The sequence below is a fragment of the Biomphalaria glabrata genome, chromosome 2, assembly GCF_947242115.1.
Source record: "Biomphalaria glabrata chromosome 2, xgBioGlab47.1, whole genome shotgun sequence".
NCBI classification, from domain to species: Eukaryota; Metazoa; Mollusca; class Gastropoda; family Planorbidae; genus Biomphalaria; species Biomphalaria glabrata.
Genome location: NC_074712.1, coordinates 57,783,109 through 57,802,649, shown reverse-complemented (window position 1 = coordinate 57,802,649; position 19,541 = coordinate 57,783,109). Strand labels below are relative to the sequence as shown.

The 19,541-nt window shown below is 33.9% G+C and overlaps 2 protein-coding genes across 5 annotated transcripts in view; one reads left to right on the top strand and one right to left on the bottom strand.

The window, feature by feature from the left end:
• Positions 1 to 327: 327 nt before the first annotated feature.
• On the top strand, positions 328 to 14,217 carry LOC106052787 (serine/arginine repetitive matrix protein 5-like). Of its 2 annotated transcripts, XM_056021636.1 has the most exons (9): positions 328 to 722; positions 938 to 1,060; positions 2,583 to 2,670; positions 3,121 to 5,107; positions 6,262 to 6,376; positions 7,205 to 7,283; positions 8,517 to 8,564; positions 8,898 to 8,959; positions 9,893 to 14,217. In XM_056021636.1, the coding sequence occupies exons 2-9, from the start codon at positions 1,020 to 1,022 to the stop codon at positions 10,005 to 10,007; spliced, it is 2,535 nt and encodes an 844-aa protein (XP_055877611.1). In that variant the 5' UTR covers positions 328 to 722; positions 938 to 1,019; the 3' UTR covers positions 10,008 to 14,217. The 2 variants fall into 2 exon arrangements, with proteins under 2 accessions (XP_055877611.1, XP_055877610.1); XM_056021635.1 differs by having other exon boundaries at positions 328 to 1,060.
• Positions 14,218 to 14,910: 693 nt separating this feature from the next.
• Positions 14,911 to 19,541, bottom strand: part of LOC106052779 (protein sidekick-2-like) — a 42,717-nt gene continuing 38,086 nt past the window's right edge. For all 3 annotated transcript variants that reach the window (XM_013208225.2, XM_056021633.1, XM_056021634.1), the window contains exon 40: positions 14,911 to 19,506. In XM_013208225.2, the coding sequence (XP_013063679.2) occupies positions 19,180 to 19,506 (327 nt within the window). In that variant the 3' untranslated portion in view covers positions 14,911 to 19,179. The remainder of the gene's footprint in view (positions 19,507 to 19,541) is intronic.

Sequence of the window (19,541 nt, the reverse complement as noted above, 5' to 3'; positions counted from 1 at the left end):
AGACAAATTTCCTTATGGATAATACGGATTATTATAATAATTATTATTATAAATCTTTCTTTTGCTTCCCTTACTATTCATATCTATAACTTTGGTCACGTGTTATGCGCTCCGACTGTCGGACACGTCCCGTTCATAGTTACGGGTTCAAACATCCCCTACCGTCATGTGGGGTGTTTGGGTTCGGTCGTTAGGAAGTCTCCGATGTAGTGATCTTCATTTTTGAAGGAACGTCTGAAACCTTACAAGTCAAGGTCAGCCCACCCTGCCCCACACATCATTTGTTGTTTTCACTTATTTTCCATGGACAAAGGGAAACAATCTCATCTTCATTCTTTGTTGACGTCCAAGCTGATATATTTTTCTTAAACCTAGATCTAGATCTCTTAAATATTTATAGTGACCATTTTTTATGCTCACTAAATCTAGATATACGCCAAACAAAAATAACAATTAAAAAAAGTTTTTTTTTTAACAGAAGGTCTAGACTAGAAACTTCTAGACTAGAAGATTTACATTATTTTCAATACGCTTATAGCCTTATTTAACTTTATTTTTCGACAATAAACAACATCCAGTCCATATTATCTTACGCCTTTTCAATATCATAACTTCAATATTAGAGAACATCAGAAATGATTTGAGAGAATAATAGATTGAAAATAGTAGATCTAGATTAGTAGATTCTAGCTTTATTAAGATTTTAATGACTTGAGAGAATGGTAATTCTCGATCTAGAGTCTAGGATTCTAAATAAATATGCAAATTTAATTTTATTGATCAGTTAGACACTAGATCTAATACTTATACTAGTAATTACTACTAATTAGAATTATTCATTATTTTATTGTTTAAATTCTAATTAATAGAATTTAATAGATCATTAGATCTAGATCTATCTAATAATCTAATTATTTTCAAATTTTGGAAATAAAAGGCCAAGGTAAAAAGCTAGAGTCAAAGGGTCTAGATTCTAGATCTAAGACTAAAAATCTAAATCATCTATCATTTCTAATTCTATGGCTATGGATCCGTCACCAACACCCCCTCGCAGATTTTCGTAAGTACAGAATATATTAATATCATTTTTGTTTCTATTAGATTAAAAGATCTATATTAATCCACTCTCTTCTACTGTCTCGCACAGTAGACCACAGTAACGATGACTGTCCTCCCTCTTTTCACATGAACTCTCTGGTTTATCTACAGTCCCTACTCGTTTGTCCATTATTGCAAAAACACTTCTAGTATCCTCTGGAACAACATGGGAGGAAACATCACATCCTGTCGTTGTTTATACATGTCGATTCCAGAGGACACCTACTGTCACTGTTCATTTGTCACAATGCCCCCCTTCGTAAATCTGTTCGTCCCCTGGAACAACACGTGAGGCACGTCACATCCTGTCTTTGTTTACACGCATAGATTCCAGATAACACTCGGTGCTGTGTCATCTCACCGGGGTCACACATAGTGACCTCTACCTGTCACTGTTCATTCGTAACACTATTATGGTAAATCGCGCCATCCAGTCTGCACCATTTTTTTTGGTTTGAATGTTAACAGCTCTGTCATTAGTGTAATGGTTAGACCTAGCTAGGTAAAAAATTAATAATATAATAATAATATTAATATAATTATATACTAAATTCTTATTATACTATATTATTATAATTATATATATTAATATTATTACAATGTTGAATTCCTCATCCATCCCTATGCCTCTCATGTTTTATTGTTTAATGTTTAATAATATTTAATAATAATTTCATTTACTGTAGTACTGATAGTTAAATTTAGATTTTTGGAAGTCACTCACAAAGCTCTAAGCCTTAGCTTAGTAATGTATTACTATTTAATAGAATGTCTTGAAAAGGTCCTACATAAGCTATGTTGACCTATGTGGCTTTTTATAAGTCCAGATATTATTTATTGGGAGCCTTAATAAGGTTATATGGTAGCTTGCGAGTTGTGTTGCCTATATATATAGATATATCAGACCCTCCCCAAACCTTTGCAGCATATAACTGGATAATTTGAAAGCATTTTTTGAAGAAGATATATATTCTAATATATCTTCACAATGCAGTTCTAGCATCTACCCATTTTTCTTATGACAGAACAAAAAAATTTTTCCTAAGTGACATAATGGATCTTTGGATATCTTTAGCATGAACAAAACAATACATACGTCTTTCTGAAAATGAAGATGGTCTTATGACAATTGCGCCCATTACATATGTCTACATGTGTGCTCTACTGCATCAAAGTTCTCTCACACTTCAGTAGTGCCCGTCACACCCCTTTTTAATTGAACTTTATTATTGACCTTCAGGTGCTCTTCTTACTTGAAGACAAAAATGCATCCTAGACACCAGGTTAAAGATTTTCTTTAAAGCCCAGGTTGCTGGAAAACACTTGACAATTTAGAATTTTTATCAAACACATTTTTAAAAATGTAATTGATTTCACATTATTTCTCTTTTGCTTAATAATCAGATTTGTTGTGATGTTAATTTTTTTTTGTGACATTTGTGATTTTAAAACAACAACTAATGTTTCTTTTTTTTTTTTCAAAGCCACTGGAAAACTTCAAAGCGAACTTTTACCTTTGGAAAATTGATTAACAATAAATTAAAAGGTTCCAAGTCTCCCAAATCAAACAAGGTAAATTATATTAATTATATCTTATTGTAGGGGGCACGGTGGCTGAGCGGTTAAGGGTTCGGCTTCTGAACCTAGGGTCCTGCGTTCCAATCTCAGTGAAGACTGGGATTTTGAATTTCTTGGATTTTAAGAGTGCCCCTGAGTCCACCCAACTCTAATGGGTACCTGACTTTAGTTAGGGAAAGTAAAGATGATTGGTCATTGTGCTGGCCACATAACACCCTGCTTGTTAACTGTTGGCCATAGAAACAGATGATCTTAACATCATCTGCCCCATAGATTGCAAGATCTAAAAAGGGAAACTTAACTTTGACCTTTATATCTTATTGTATTATATTATAACATTATTTGTATTGTTTTTTTTTCTCCTCATTTATTTGATCAAGTTGTTAAAATTGTGGACATACATATTAGCTCAGTGAATAGATTTTTTTTCAATTTTGTTTTCAGTCAGAAAATTCCTCACTTATCAAGTCCTTACAAAAGATACGTGAAAGTTCTGTTAACGAGGAGAAAGATGATGGAAAATTCATGCTGAATGATTCCCCTAAGAAAAAGTCTTCTACATTAAACTCTTCAGATTTTGAGAAGAAAAAACTTCGAAGTAATACTAAGAACCTCTCTGACAGAGATGATTCAACTGAGGAAATTAGTGTTGATAAAGAGAATAAAGACAGATCCCAAAAAAAGCATTTCTTTGATAAGAAGAAAAAGAATAAAAAAGAGAAAATAAAAAAAGGGTTTGATTTGTCTGTTAAATCTACATCAAAAAGGAAACATTCAACAGAAAATGTGGACAGTTCTGTAGGGCACGCCCAGGAGCAGTCAAAGGTTTTGCTTACTAAACAGAGTAGCCATGACCATATTCCTCAAAGTTCTGAGTCTGAAGCTCATCTGGAAACATCTCAGCCAAAAAGAAGTAAAAAATCAAAAGATGTTGTCCAGCGTTCCCATGAGACTCTCGGTAACTCTAACAACACAATTTCTGAAAATGATTCCCAAAACTTCACTCGTCAAGAAAAGAATAAAAATAGTAGTCGGGAGCTGAAGAGACTATCTGGTTTATTAAATTCTTCTAGTAATGAAATTCTTGAGGAATCAAATAGTCGACCTCCTGGTTTGCGGAATCGTAGTTTGCTGATGTCAAGCGAAGCCATGAGAGACAAACGTCAATATCCCATCCATTTTTATTACTCCAGCAAAAAAATGGGAACTCTGTCTAATACTAGCGGCAACAGTTCCAATAGTGCAAATGCATCCCAGAAATCTGACAGTTCAAATAGTAAAAAAAAGAATGCATCAAAAAGTCATTTGACTAGACCATTAAAAGAATTCAGACCTGTTGTGGACAGTAGTAATTCACACAGTTCACTGCATCACAGTGAGCAGTCACTTGTAGAAAGACTAGGAGTAGACAAAATCTCACCAGATGTTGATAAGTCAAAGTCCAAAAACTCTAAGAAAACCTCTCTCAAGAGTTCGGTGAGTGTTAGTGACGATGACAGCATAAACGAATTCGAAGAACATAATTCCAACGCTTTGAATCAAAGTGAATCTCTTAAAAAGCAAAAACTTTCAAAGAAGATAAGTCAGTCAACGAAAGATGTGAAAATAGCCCAAGATAAACCAAATCATAATTCAGAAATTGTCAGGGTCAAACAGAATATGAAAAGGAAACCTGAAGCAACTAGTCAATTGCATTTGGCAAATCAACAAAGTTCAGTGAAGAAAATGAAATTGGGTAGAAATAATCAGGATGATCGTAAAAAAAACAATGACTCTTTCAAAAATGTGCAGTCTTCTGTTCATACTTACCCACCACCAATATCAATTCCCTCACTGCAAAAGAATTCTGAGACATCAAAATCTAGACCAAACGGCCTTAGAAATAATAGTCTTTTGACATCACCTGCCAGTAAACAGTATCCAATTTCATATTACTATTCCAGCAAGCATCCAACAGATGCCAATTGTAGTGTAGAAAACGAATACTCACCTCCAAAAAAGCATGTTAAATCCTCTTCTAGTATAAGAGGTGATGTCAATGATTCCGATACAGCTAGCCAACAGTCTCCTGAAGTGCCTGCAGGTCAGAAAAAATCTTCAGTGAAACCATCGAGTTTAAAAGCAGGGAAAGTCTCAGTCTCGGACTCTGTTTTTCTTACCAACTCTTTAAGCAGACAGCATTCTAAAGGAAGAGATACAACCGAACCAACTAACAAGTCTCCAGAGCCATTACCCGCTGGCATGAAAAAAAAGATTGCCAGCCGTAAAAGATCTTCTAGTCAAGCAACAATCAATAGTGTAATGATAAAGAGTCAAGAAAATAGTATAAACAGCACTGTCTTAAACTCTCAGAAAACTCAAAGAAGGAGAAATCTTATAAAGGACCTTGCAACTATTGAAGAAAATGTCTCACCACAGGCTAAGAAAAAAGGTAAGGATCAAATGTTTCAACTTCATGTGAAATTCTGAACAATGCAGTATGTCATGGAATGTTTGTTTGTAGTTCGTTACCTTGTTTTCTTCTTTCTAGTATTTCTCTTTACCTTTATCTATTGACTTTTAAAACTTATCAAATGTCAGTGTTAGTTATAAGTCAAGACAGAAGGTGTAGAGTTCAGACCTTTTTAATCTGATTTGATTAATAAAGCATGAAAATTGCTGAAAAAAAAATTATCTTGCAAAATATCCAATTCACAATTACTCTTACAGAATACCCAATTTAAAATGACTCTTACAAAATGTTTTTTTCTCTGTTTAAAACAAAGTGTAAAGTAAAAATATAATGCCAATTATCTTTTATAATATTCACTGTGAGAAAAAAAACTGTATAACATGAATGAATAGCAAATTTTTTTTTGATTGACAATTGTTTTTGCCATTTTAAACATTATGTAGCAAAATTGTTTTTTTCTTGATTGTGTATATTCTCAGTTGCTGAGATTTTAGCAAAGAACAAATACACCAAAAAAAAAAATTCAAAATACTTCAACTATTAATCCAATATTAATGATTGAATATTGAAATCCCTCAAAGGTATTTGGTAAAAGCCAAACCAGTAACAGGAATATAATGAACCAACAGAACTGAACTTCAGTGGATTAGGTTGCATGCAGCTCATACTGATATTTACAATTTCAGAGTCGACTTGATAGCTGTAGGAGACACTTCTCACCTAGTTCTAGTTTCTTCTAGAGACACCAGATGTGACTTAATAAGCAAATTTTTTTTTCCTTTCTAAGCCCCTAACTCTCAGTGAGTCATTTCTCAGCTGGTTATATCCTTAAATGTTGTATCAAGCAATTGTATTCCCTTCTTAGCACTGCTAGAATGCACCAATCATTCTAATTGCAACCTTATTGTAGTAAACAAGGGTCAAGTTTAGGTCACTTGCTCAGTGCCTTGTGAATGTGACAAATCCTGAGTCACCTAACACAACCCAGGATGTTACAAATAATTGCCCTAATAAAAATAAGTCTAATTTATGTGCATTGTCTGCGTGTCCTCTTGAGCTAAATGTTAAAACTAAAAATTTTTTGTATTATATTTTCATTTCTTTAATTCTTTTGTTGTTGTTTTTTTTGTTAGATAAACGCAGATCAGTTCAGGTGCGGTGTGAGGAGGGCACATCAAGGCCAGGCTCAGATGTTACTGCCTTTGATGTTTTACTTGAAAACATTGAGAGTATAGAACAGAAGCTCATGTGAGTATTTATACTTGTTGTACAGGGTTATAGCAGTATGTAGAACTTCACCAGACTAACCTGATTTTGTTGGTATAACCAAAACTTCAGTGGGTCAGTTCTGCTATTTGTGGGTCATGTATTTATCTGCGTGTTACCTTATTTAACCTTTATATATTCATATCATTTGTTGCAAGTAAAACATAATTTTGTATTGAGAGGCTAAAATGAAAAGAATCTTGATTGACAATATTTGTACATGAACCTTATATAAGAAGGCCTGTTTGTTTTTGTGATTAGCTGTAATTGTGTTCCAGCCAAAGCTAGAATTTTAAATTAACTTTGGCGCAGCTTAAAAAGTGAAAGTTCCCCCATGGATGTATAGAACTTCTTGTTAGTGAAATGCAATATTTCTTTTATTTTTTCATTACTTTCCTAACAAGATCTGTCATATCTCTATTTCCTTACTTCTCTTCAATACTTTACTTACATGATTATCTACCATTATATGTAAATGCCTGAAATTTTATTCATTTGATCTCGATGTTTGAACGAAACTCAATAAATATACATTTCCATGACTTCTGCTATTCATATTTACTTTAACCAATGGAAAGTGGCTCCAGGTCAGGAAAAACTAGTCTAATATCTCCCATACAGCCCTAGTGTCGTGGAAGATACTTCCCCCTATAGTAATAATCAAAATTTTAAAATGACAAGATAGAAGGAGTCTCAATACTTTCTATAATCTATCGCAATATGATATTATTCTGCTCATTATGTAATACAGGTTATAGTGCTTGTCACAATATAGATATCTTATATAAATGAAGTTAATTCTATTGACAGGGAAGATGAACTAGACATGAACAATCAAAGGATAGTGACTAAAGTTATGAATGACTTGAAGCACCAGCTTGAACAATTGGTAAGTCAAAAGGAAGGTTGCAATTAGCGCCTATTATAGTTCTGACATAGACTAGCCTGGCTTCTTTAGCTTTAACATTTATTTTTTTCTGAGTCAATGGTATTGTATTGAATTATGTTATATCTCTTTGTAAAGCTCCTGGTATAATATGAATTCAAGAGTTCAGGAGCTAATTATGTTCAAAGTTAAAGTTAACAAAAGAACTTTTATTTTTTTGGGCAATTTCATTATAACAGCATGAATTACCAGTGTTTGCTGCTATCTATTCAAAAGTAAAGGACCCCATTCAGACCTTGTGATCTATTGGGCATATGACTTAAGGCCATTGTTTCTATGGCCTGCTGCTATCAAGGGTTTCATGTGGCCAGCACAGCGACCAACCACCTTTACTTTCCCCAAGTATTGTCAGGTACCCATTAGAATTGGTTGGACTCAGGTGCATCCTAAAAATCAGTTCTCACCAAGATTCGAATCTGAGACCCCTTGGTTCGGAAGCCAAGTGCTTTACCAATCAGCCATCACGCCACCGCTGTTATCTGAACCTATTGTTAATATCTTTAGACTTACATACAAATGTTTACAATTAAATAAAACATAAATCGCTGACTCCTGCACACATACATTTATTGATGGATGAAATACTCCATGAATAATATTAGAATGTTGAATTGTAAATATTTCCAATAAGATGACACCAATTATAACAGCTGTTATTTGTACCAATTGTTAATATCATTGAATAAGATATATGTGAGCATATAATTTATTTGCTCTTATTATGTACAGTGTAATGCACAATTGTAAGACTAAACTCCTTGTGGCTTCTCAGTTCAGAATTGTCCATTTATTCAGTTCAGAATTGTCCATTTATTCATTCTTTATTTTTAAGGGGAAATAGATATATTTCAAAGTGCAAGCCCTAACAATTTTTTAGATATACTTTTTTCTGTAAAGCTCTTTAAAGTGCAAGCCCTAACAAAGGGGCAATTTATATATAGAGAGGACTTGACATTGAATAATATTTCTTAGTCTATTTTCATGCCTTTTCCAAACCTATGTCTGTTTAGTCTCTTACAGCTGACCTAATATACTAGTGACTATTTCAATATGTAATAAAAAGCTGAGATGATAATAGTTGTTTTTACACTTTCTAAGGCTTTCTAATGCTGTTACTAGTTGTAGAATTTCTTAGTAACCCTACTGCTTTAATCTCACTATGCTTCTTCTTTTCAGCTCATGAAACGTCTTGACTTGAAATCCATAGAGCGTGAGTTGAGAAAGGTAAAATGGTTGAATTTTTCTTTAGTGAAGTTAGGAAATTTAAAAAAACAAACATTTATACTAATAGTTAATTTTTTAAAACTTTTTTTTGTTTGTGAATATTTAATTTCATTGGCCCATAACAAATGATTCTTTTTTTTTTTCCTATGACATTTGTTGATGAGATAAAACACATTTTCTCACGTTTCTTACTTTTTTCCCACACTTTTATTTTGGGTCATTTTGCTTCGGTGTTTTTTTTTTTGTTTGTTTGTTTTTTTCTCCAAATCTTGGAATGTTACTTTGAGTTAATATTTGACTACAAAAAATAATGAAACTATGTTAAATGTGCAGACAAAAGCCAGATGTAGTCAACTGAAAGAAGACATTTCTAAGAAACAGAAGGATAACATGGAGTGAGTATATAGCTCTGTAGTAGTAACTCTTTAATAAAAAGATTTAATGGTCATATTATTGACTGCAAAGAAAGTTGACAATGGTTATAGTTAGTATTACACACAAATGGAAGAATTTAAGGTAATTTTATTAGTTGATAATTACAAACAAATGGAAGAAATTATCTGATTAGATTATTATATAGCCATGTGTTAACCTTGTTGTACATATTAATTAGAAGCTTATCTCTACCAAGTCATTGTTTTTCTTGGCTGATTCAGGATAGTAATAATAAGGCCTGTTTTTCGAATCCCAAGATTAATGAGTATTTCCCGTGGCTACACAGCTCCAGCTGTGACCTACATATTTTGCCACAAGTGCTCTCTTCTATGTCAGTTAAGGCAAGTTGGCGCCTAAGGTGGTCTTTAAAGCGTTTCCATGCAGGCACCTCTGTTACGTCGATCAGCTTTCATCTCACAAAAAAAAAATGCTTTTGGCATACGTTTTATCTCCCATATGATAAATGTACCCTGCCCTGCATAATTGTGGGACATTAAGAAGTGTGGGTAGTCCAAAACAGTCTTTCAACTAAGAAAGTCTTGAGAAAAAAAAGAGACATTAATGAGATGTGGGGATTTCAGTTGTGACTTACTTATTACCATCTTTGTTTTCTGAACTAATGATTTGGCCAGGTTGGGGTTAAAATTATTTCAAGGACACGAATGTACTGTATTTTATTACTAAGACTAAGACTGCTTTATTGATCCTTATGGAAATTTGTTGTGATTACTACTCTTTTCTCATATAACGACAACACTGAACACAATAGAAACATACACATAAATAGAACAGACACAACATTAAGAGTTCATTCAGCGACTACACACAGGCGTCTTGGTCCTTTTTTCCTTTGCTTAAAGCAATCTGACCCATCTGTTCATATTTGCTTCCAGATTATCTAGTCAAGTGCAAGCCCTACAAAATAAGGACCTTGACCTGCTTCTGGTCAGTGGTTGGATGACAGACTACACAAAGCTAATGGAGACATTGGACAATCAATTGGGCTGACAAAATATATGATGATCTGTTCTGCTCTTGACAAATGCTTCTCTTGAAAGATGTCCCAGAAAATGTTTCACAGTCTAGTAGTGATGCAGAGGCTTCTATAAGCAACAGCACCTTAGTGTGACATTGGAATGCACATCAAGCATTTTCTCTTTCATTATGTAGTGTTATCAACTGCTATTTGTTTTCACCTTACAATATATGCTGCAAATCTGAAATGAAATTGTCCATATAATCAATTGGTTGGACCTAGTGTGTAGATGTGTATATACTATACTTTCCTCTCTGTATATAGATTCTCATTGTACAGTGTATGTTGCACTCATTCCCAGACAGACTCATACACTTTGTTTGTAGCATTCATAAGTCTATTGAACTAAAAGCTTTTGAATCATCCTGGGGCGTTACTCCTCTTTCTCTCCACCAGTTCTTATGTATTGTTTCTTTTATAATATAAGAGTACAGTCCCTTTGGTTTTGTATTGGTGTGTATGACATTTTTGTAGTTAAAATTAAGGACACCTTTTCTAAAGCAGCTTTTACAATCATTAATAACTACAGTAGAACATAGCAGCAACACTAGCACATGAACTGGTGCCATAGTGTGGTGCTACTGCTTTAGTCTATATGGTAAAATGGACTAAATGATGATCAAGTAAAATGTTACTGCTCAACAATTATTTTAGAATGTCCTTCTTTAGTTTTGTTGCCACCAAGAATGAAATTAATGTAACTATTTTTTTATCTGATGAAAAGATGTGTGAATGTAATACAATGTCCTTGCAATGTTCTGCATCTGCAAAAGTACAAGTTCTAAAAATGTTGTTTTTTAATTATTTCAACACTTGAAATATATGTATAGTGGTACTTCAAAGATATCTGAGAAGTCAAGATGAGCTCTTGTGTTTGTTGGTTTACTGAATAGCTGCTTACTACATAGTACAGATATAAAGGCAGCTCTAGGAACCAAAGTTTTAATCAGAGAAAATGGTGAATTATATATAATTAAAGTAAGGGACTGCGACTGCGTCGACCAGGCAACCGATAAAGCAACTCTGCCTAGCAGTGGAGCTAACCTCTAGACCCAAGAGATGTCCAAGTAAAAGATTTTTCTGATTTTTTCCCTAGTGTTGCCTTTATATATGTAATATGTGTGGTTACTAGCTGGCAATGTGTTGAAATAAGCAAGTTTACACATGTTAATTTGTGGAAGGTCACATGATTACACACCCCCATCCAGACCCCGTCCACATTCCTATCCATACCAGTCCCCACAAACAATTCTATATCTAGGATCAACACGAGCCTGAGGCTTCTTCTAAAGACAAAGACCATAATTTAAATTGCATCTATGTCTCTCTAACAATAAAACAAGACGACGTTAATACATAACATAGAGATACCTTGGAAGTAAGGAAACCTAAATGGAGTTTGAAGTGTTTTAGTGCTGATACAAATTATGAATGATCATGACACATGGCATCTAATCATAGCAGCACTAAGGTACCAAGGTTATTCAGAGAAGAAGGTAAAGAATATGTGGAAAGGCCCAGATGAAGACTCAAACTACTGAAAGTTACATGTCATGCTTAGTCTTTGCATTACAGGAAAGACTTAAAAACTATAATTTCAAACTATCCTGGCTGGTAGGCACTGCTGAGTTAAGAATGACATTGGCTGCTATGATCTTTTGTTGCACTCTATATGGCAGCTAATTTGAAATATTGTATTCAGATTTAGTTAACATAGACATGAAGTGAATGTAGCCTTCTAATAAATACATTTTATCCTGAGATTATATTGTATGCCATATACTTTGCAAAGATTATATTGTTTGCCATATACTTTGCAAAGATTATATTGTATGCCATATACTTTGCATAGATTATATTGTATGCCATATACTTTGCATAGATTATATTGTATGCCATAAACTTTGCAAAGATTATATTGTATGCCATATACTTTGCATAGGTTATATTGTATGCCATATACTTTGCAAAGATTATATTGTATGCCATATACTTTGCAAAGATTATATTGTATGCCATATACTTTGCAAAGATTATATTGTATGCCATATACTTTGCAAAGATTATATTGTATGCCATATACTTTGCAAAGATTATATTGTATGCCATATACTTTGCATAGATTATATTGTATGCCATATACTTTGCAAAGATGTTCTAATACCACAGACTGATGTTCTCTTACCATGTACATAATACTGAGTTTCTAATACCAATGTCAGTAGCACTGATGTTTAATACAATGTATATAATACTAATTTTCTATTGTGTTATACAAATGATTTGATAATGTATTGTTTTATAATCAAAGATTTCTGATTAAAAAAAAATTAATCAGCTCTCTTGTCATTTCCCTGTTTTCTTCCTATTTATTTGAAAGTATATAGAAAAAAAAGAGTAGTTGTGGACCTCAGCCTTAATTCTCCTCTGCATTCTCTATATTCAGCTATTGAGAATACTGGTGAAATCAAAATTCATGAAATATACTTTTGTAAACTTTTTCACCCGCCTGAAATTTATTATATGTTTTTGAACCTCTAATGAAGTAAACAAAAATTATTACAATGATTAATTAATGTTTAGCTGTTTACAAGACTACTTTAAGTTTCATTGGTCCAGTAATTGGTCATGTCAACCATCATTATTACTTACAAAAAGGATTTCCATTGGCTATGAATGTATTAGTATTGACTGGGCCATTTAGAGAGTTTAGTCAGTGGTTGACTTGGCAATTGAGAACGTTTAGTCAGTGATTGCCTGATAAAACAGTATAGTGTTTCTGCTTTATTCTATGTTGTGAAATAAACAAAACAATGATAGACTAAATATTTATTAATTTGGACTCAACTACTTATCTCATTAGCTGGGAGTTTGACAATTACTGATTGAGGGCATTGATTTGAAAGCTTATTTGTTCTGAGGGACAGCCAATGTCTACTTAATTATCATTTATCATTATATATCTATAGTTCATTACAATTTTTGTTGTAAGTATCAAGACATATTCATATACATTCTTTATATTATCTCAGACTTCTTTTTTTGTTTGTTTGTAATGACAGTGATCTACAATGTGGACATAGGACAAAAAAAAACTCTTTTTTTTGTGTGTTTCTAAAAGTCATTTCACCTAACGATGTTTTGACAAAACTTTTGAGTCAAAAAGAATTCCCTGAAAACTTAACTAGCTCCTCCCTTGTGATCGAAGATGAGCACATTTCTCATTTACTATGGACTCAAAGATCACTGTAAGGTCCAATCCTCACTTTAAAAAGCCAGCCGCATACATGGCATGGATGTGTTTGGTCAGTTGCAGATAGGCCTGCATCTTCTCTCAGCTTTTTGTTGGTTAGGCGCTCGTTCACCCTGGCCACTCTTCCTGCTTGAAATCTTGAGACTCACAGCTTCATACCATGAGGAGCGATTGAGAGCTAGTGCTTCCCAGTCGTGAATGTCAATATCACATACCTTAAAGGAGCTCTTGAGAGTGTCTCTATAGCACTTGTATTGACCTCCTTGGGAGCGCTTCCCTGCACACAGCTCCCTGTACAAAAGTCGTCTGGCATGCGGACTACATGTCCCGCCCATCAAAGTTGGGACCTTTATACTGTCGCATTGATACAATGTAAATAGGGAACTAAATCATACTGTATACTGTACATATTTGTTTGAAATACAGAATTGTTTGGGAGTAGCTACAATTGTTTCTTATTCCTAGAAGTTCTATTTATTTTGTGTTGGTCATAACTGTGTTGATATTTCATAGATTGCCTAATTAACCAATCATCTCAGTTTCAATAGTTTCCTTTTTTTTTTGGTTGCAAGATGGTTTAAATTTTGTGCCAATATTAATAAACCAATAATAGCATTATAGGTATAATTTGTTTCACTGTAATTCATATTAAAGGCAACTGCAAGTGTAACATAACATTGGATTCATAACTTCTTGTCAAATGTATTGGCTTGGATTCAAGGGCTACAACTCTCTGGAGTTTCATGGGCATTCTTCTAATTTCTGATTGCAAAACTAACCTAGCAACTTAGTGCATTTACTTTGAAATGTCATGTTAACCTTAGCATTTAGAACATTATACCTACACATTTACACTATTTGAACATTTTTGAAAATTATTTTTTTTTTTTTTACCATGTATTTGAAAATAAAGGATGTTTTGTATACAAGCTGGTTTTCATGTTTTACATAAAATGTTCTATTTGTATGTCATTTTAATTGAAGCTCTTGATATAAGGCATTGTTTTATGAGTTGAATTTTATATTTGCTATAAAGACAAAGCTGTGACATTCTTATTTTGCCACACAGGAAACCTTTGTATGTTGACAATTATTTCTCTATTTGTCATGTGTGCCTTAAAATATCTTTTCAATGGACTTTATATCCAGCCCAGATGATGCTAAGTCATTTCTAATGCAACACCTGAAACTAGCATTCTAGTCTTAGACTTAGATGCTCCTGCGCTGTTCAGGGCATGGGCAGCAAGCTGTCTCCACAAAGATGGGTCACTGGCAATGTCTGGAAACTAAGAGTCTAGTTAGAACTAGGAAATAATCTTTTTAAATGAACACTTGAAACTAAGAGTCTATTTAGGACTAGGAAATAATCTTTTCTAATGGAACACTCCAAACTAAGAAAGCACAACAAAATTTCAATTTGAAATGTACACAAATGTTCCAGATTAAAGAAAGAAATTGAAGAGAAAAAAATCTATCCTTCATCAGTCAATTTAATAGGATTTTCAGACATTTGGCAAAACCTTGTAAAGCCAAGACTAGATCATTTTTTAAATAAGTGCATTACAGAACACATCTTTTACTATGGCCAACCATGTTTTTTTTATAATAAAAACATAAAACTATTATACATCGGCTCAGCTTTATTTTTATTGTTCAAAATGATGCAGTGTCCTGAGCATGTTCATTTCTTATGTACAACTAAACAAGCACACAGAGCAAACAGTAGAATGCATTCATAGACATTAACATCATTCCTAATGTTTAGAAACATTTTGTCAAATGTACATTAGAACTTAAACCAAGAAAAAAAAAACAGAAAATCTTCCACTACTTATTAAAAAAAAAAGGAAGGGGGAGTATGTCAAAATGAAAAAAAAAAGAGCTCCTGGGTTCAATGCTGCAATATTCTTAATCTTCAGTCTCAAAGACAAGCCTTATCAATTGAACAGGTTAGCCTTGAGAAGATCCTTGTAAAGATTATTGTCAAACCTCCTTTAAAACATCTTACTTAGACTTAGGTCCTCCCGCGTCTTTCAGTGCATTGGGCAGCAAGCTGTCTCCATAAAGATCTGTCGTTGGCAATGTCTGAAGCCTCCTCCCACCTGGTGTCCACTGTTCTGAGAACCTCCATGAAGGTGTGGCGCCAAGTAATATGAGGACGTCCCTGTTTGCGCTTACCTCATATTGGCCTCCATGTCATCGCAACTCTTGGTATACGTAGTTCATTTTGTCGCAGAACATGTCCTGCAAACCTCATGCGACGCTCTGTCACAACCTCACTAAGTGTTCGACTCCCAGTTCGGCAAAGGATTTCCTTGTTTGAGATCCGATCTGTGTAACTGACTCCCAAAATCCGTCTCAGCCATTTTTGTTGAGCCACATTTAGCCTTTTCTTAATTTTGACAGATGACTTCCATGTCTCGTCTCACATGCATTTGTTGCAGTTGGGATGACAACTGTGTTGAGAAGGTGAATTTTTGTCTCGAGTCCAATGGCTTGGCTAGTCCAAATAGGCTGCAGCCTTTGGAAAATGCTCCCTGCCTTTCCTATTCGGCACGCTACATCATGGTAAGCATCTCCATCATTTGTTATGATGCTGCCAAGGTACATGAACTTGTCCAGCTCTTCAAGCTTTGACTCGCCAAGTCTGATGGGGGCACCCTTTGCCTTATATCCCACTCACAAAATTTAGGTCTTATCGAAGTTTATGCGAAGGCTTTATGCTTCTCTATCTAGGCTCTCCGTCATTTTTTGTATGCCTTTATTTGTAGCCCTGAGTAGTCCCGAGAGGAAAAATGGCATGGTGACATGACTTAAATTATTTCTTTCCTAAAATAGGAACATTTTCTGACAGTTTTTAAATGTTAACAACGGAAGCATAAAAAAAAAGGCACAAAGAAAATAAAACAACATTCAAATGGGACAGACACAATTTAAATATTAGATTTGGAGCACTGCTCTATATATATATGTACATGTGTAGTATAGACATGCAAATAGTGTTGAGATATTTCTATTTACACTCTGTGAGCACCATCAACTACAGAACAAGAATCATAAAATAGTCACCTGAATCCATTCAAGTCTGTAACTGTGTGCATGAAAATAGACATGCAGCTATATGACTTAAGTACCTTCTGCTATACATTTGTGAATTACATAACTGAAAAATAGGAGAAGGGGTGGGGTATTTAATATCAACAAGTCTAAGAAATTAAACACCGGAACAAAATAATAAAAGTATTTCATAATTTGACAATTGTGTTTTCAGCTTTAAAAAAATACAAAAAGCTCAGCACTTAAGGAGAAATAAAGAGAAACATAGGCTGAAACTCTCAGAGAAAGCATCAAATAAAATCGCTGTGTCTATCAAATTAACAATGCAGTAATGGCATTAGTCAATTAAACATTGCATTAAAAAAAGTGTACAAAATATTACAAAAAAGTAACTATAAAATATATCATTGTCTATTATTCTACAACAAAAGGCATAAGGTATATATGCTTTTATATTATATGAATCTGAATACATTCTTCCAAATCAATGTAGTCCAGGCTAGAAATATTTTTGTAAAAAGCAAATATTTATATTAATATTAAAAAAACAAGGTTTAGTGAATGCAGTATTTTAATTTATAAACTAAAATTCACTAAGTACAAAGACAGACAGACATGGACAGGTCAGTTTGTTCAAAAATAATTATTCTTATAGAGTTTGTCATTTAATACACTTGGTAGGTTTCTGTGTATAATATTTAAAGTATATGTGTTTGGAAATAATTTATAGAATAGAATGGCTGCCTGGTCATGCAGTTTGCATGCTGGACTGTCGTTCAAACTTATTTATGGTCCCGGGTTCAAACCCTGCCCGCTCCCATCTCCCTCATCCTGTGGGAGATTTGGACTAGGAGGTAAATTATTTTCAACTCTGAAAGAACATATGAATCATGCAAAAATGAAAAAAACGTGTGTAGAACACTTTATCAAAAAGCTATATTAGTTTTACTTAACATAAGTAGTGTTAATGACACACCAATAAGAACTGCATCAAACAACTAGTTGAAGTTTTATAAACGAAATTATCAAAAGCAAAAATCAAGCATTGTTTCTTTTTTTTTATCAAATCTGCATTTTCAATGTTTCTAGTCATTTGTAAAAGTTGGCTCAACTAATGTCAGAACAAACATGTGCATTCTAAATCTGAAACAAATAATGATTTTGTGGGTCTCAGTGAATCCTATACAAGAACACAGAGCCAACAAGAAAACTGTAGAACACAATAGGTAGCAAATATTGGACTGGACTATTGGAAACTCAAACTAAGCAATGAAGGACAATGAGAAAGCCAAGTCAAAGAAAACATTGACAAGTTAACATTAACAAATAATGGAGTTGTTTCAAAAGAAAAACCAATCTTACATATATACAAATTAAAAACAGTCAAGAAGATGCAGATACCTCATGTGTCTGCACCTGTATCACACAGTCACACCTATATGAATTATTTCGCCTTAAATTGTAGATACAATTTGTGATCTTTCCATTAGGCCCTCCAGTCCTGATGTGTTTTGCTGAGAACATTGTACTGTTGTACTAATCACATTCACATTGATATATTTACATGAAACACATTAAATAGTTAACTAAAAAAGTACATTAGGGCATATGAACCATTATTATGTTAGAGCAGTGTTTCCCAAACTGTGTTCCACTGAGCCCTAGTGTTCTGAGAGGCCTGAGTAGGTGTTCCACAAACTACTGGAATCATTAACTAGCAGGCAACCACGTGAATCAATCTCTCTACAAAATAATCAAAGTATCCTGCTTAATACTCAGAATGTGCTAAATGTTCTGTTAAGGAAAAAGTTTGGGAACCACTGTGTTAGAGCAATACAATTTTCTATGAATAAAACTTCTATCTACAAGGATATTGTATTAACTGGCAAGGGAAGTGAAAATAGAACAAATAATACATATTTATGCAGTCACTGCCATTTTGGTAAGGCAAAAATTAATGCAGACAAAATTTTCTATTATTACACAGTGTGATTTTGTTTTATAGATTTGAGACATGTAATTAGTTTGTCCTTTCAAATTAGTGTTTGGGTTATGGAAAAAATGTATTTCCCCATTTCATTAAAACTCATAAGCCATTAAGTTTCCTCTATGAGGTTTTAAGTTCTCATAAGGAAGAAATTCAGATAATAATCACTGCTTTATAATCTATTAGAAGCAGTAAATCAGTGCATCAGTTGAGGGGAGTGGAAGAGCACTTCTGACTTGTCAAGGCACAAAATCTAAAACTTGAGAATTCCGAGCTTATGCTATTAATTATTGCTTTGTACAAGTTTTTCTTTTCATAATCCAAAAGTCTTGCTACATATTATTACTGACTGGAACACAGGCCAAAATGTCAGTTCTAAAAAGAGCTGCAGATTATATATAAAAATGATAGAAGTTTATATAAGTTAATATAAGTTATTTCCCACCAAATCATCAAACTGGGTGGCAGAAAATATCTTCACTGAGGCAGAATATATATAACATAAAGGCAGAATGAGGTCGAATACACCACAATGTCACAAAATGGATGCAAGCACTTGTGGTGATGCCTGTCAGTTCCTAGGAATGTAGATCAAATCAACCCCAATATTTCCTGATTTGTCCATTGAATTGGAATGTAGAAATAAATAACACATAAACCCTGTGTTCTAAGTCTTTTCAAATTATATCACTTTAAAAAAAAAAAATGAGTCCAACCAGAACAGAGTCACTGACTATTTTCTTTGCTTTATCACAAATGAAACTTTGACTGGCTGGCTATATTCAGTATCATCAATCAGCTCCCAGCCCAGGCATCACAGGCACAGGCAGTGACTAATTACAAAACATCATACAAAAGATGAAAATCCTGATAAAGGAGTCCTTGCTCCAGCCACATTGTTGACAACAATATTGCCATTAGTCAGACTGAAAGCATAATGGCTGCTGTCTGCCTCACTGTCTGTGTAGGTGTAGGCATTGTTTTGTTGGCTCTGAAAGCGCCAAGAGGGATTTTGATTTTTGTTCACATTGCGGCTGGTGCTGGGGCCCGCCACAATGCTAGTGTTGTTGCTTGTACTGCGTGAGTACTGGCTGCTGAATGCTGGGGGCGGTGGTGATGCAGGGACTGGAGCCTTGGCAATAGAATCAATGCTACTGCTATCACTGAGACTTGTCTGAAACAAAAAATTTAAAAAAATTTACAATTTAA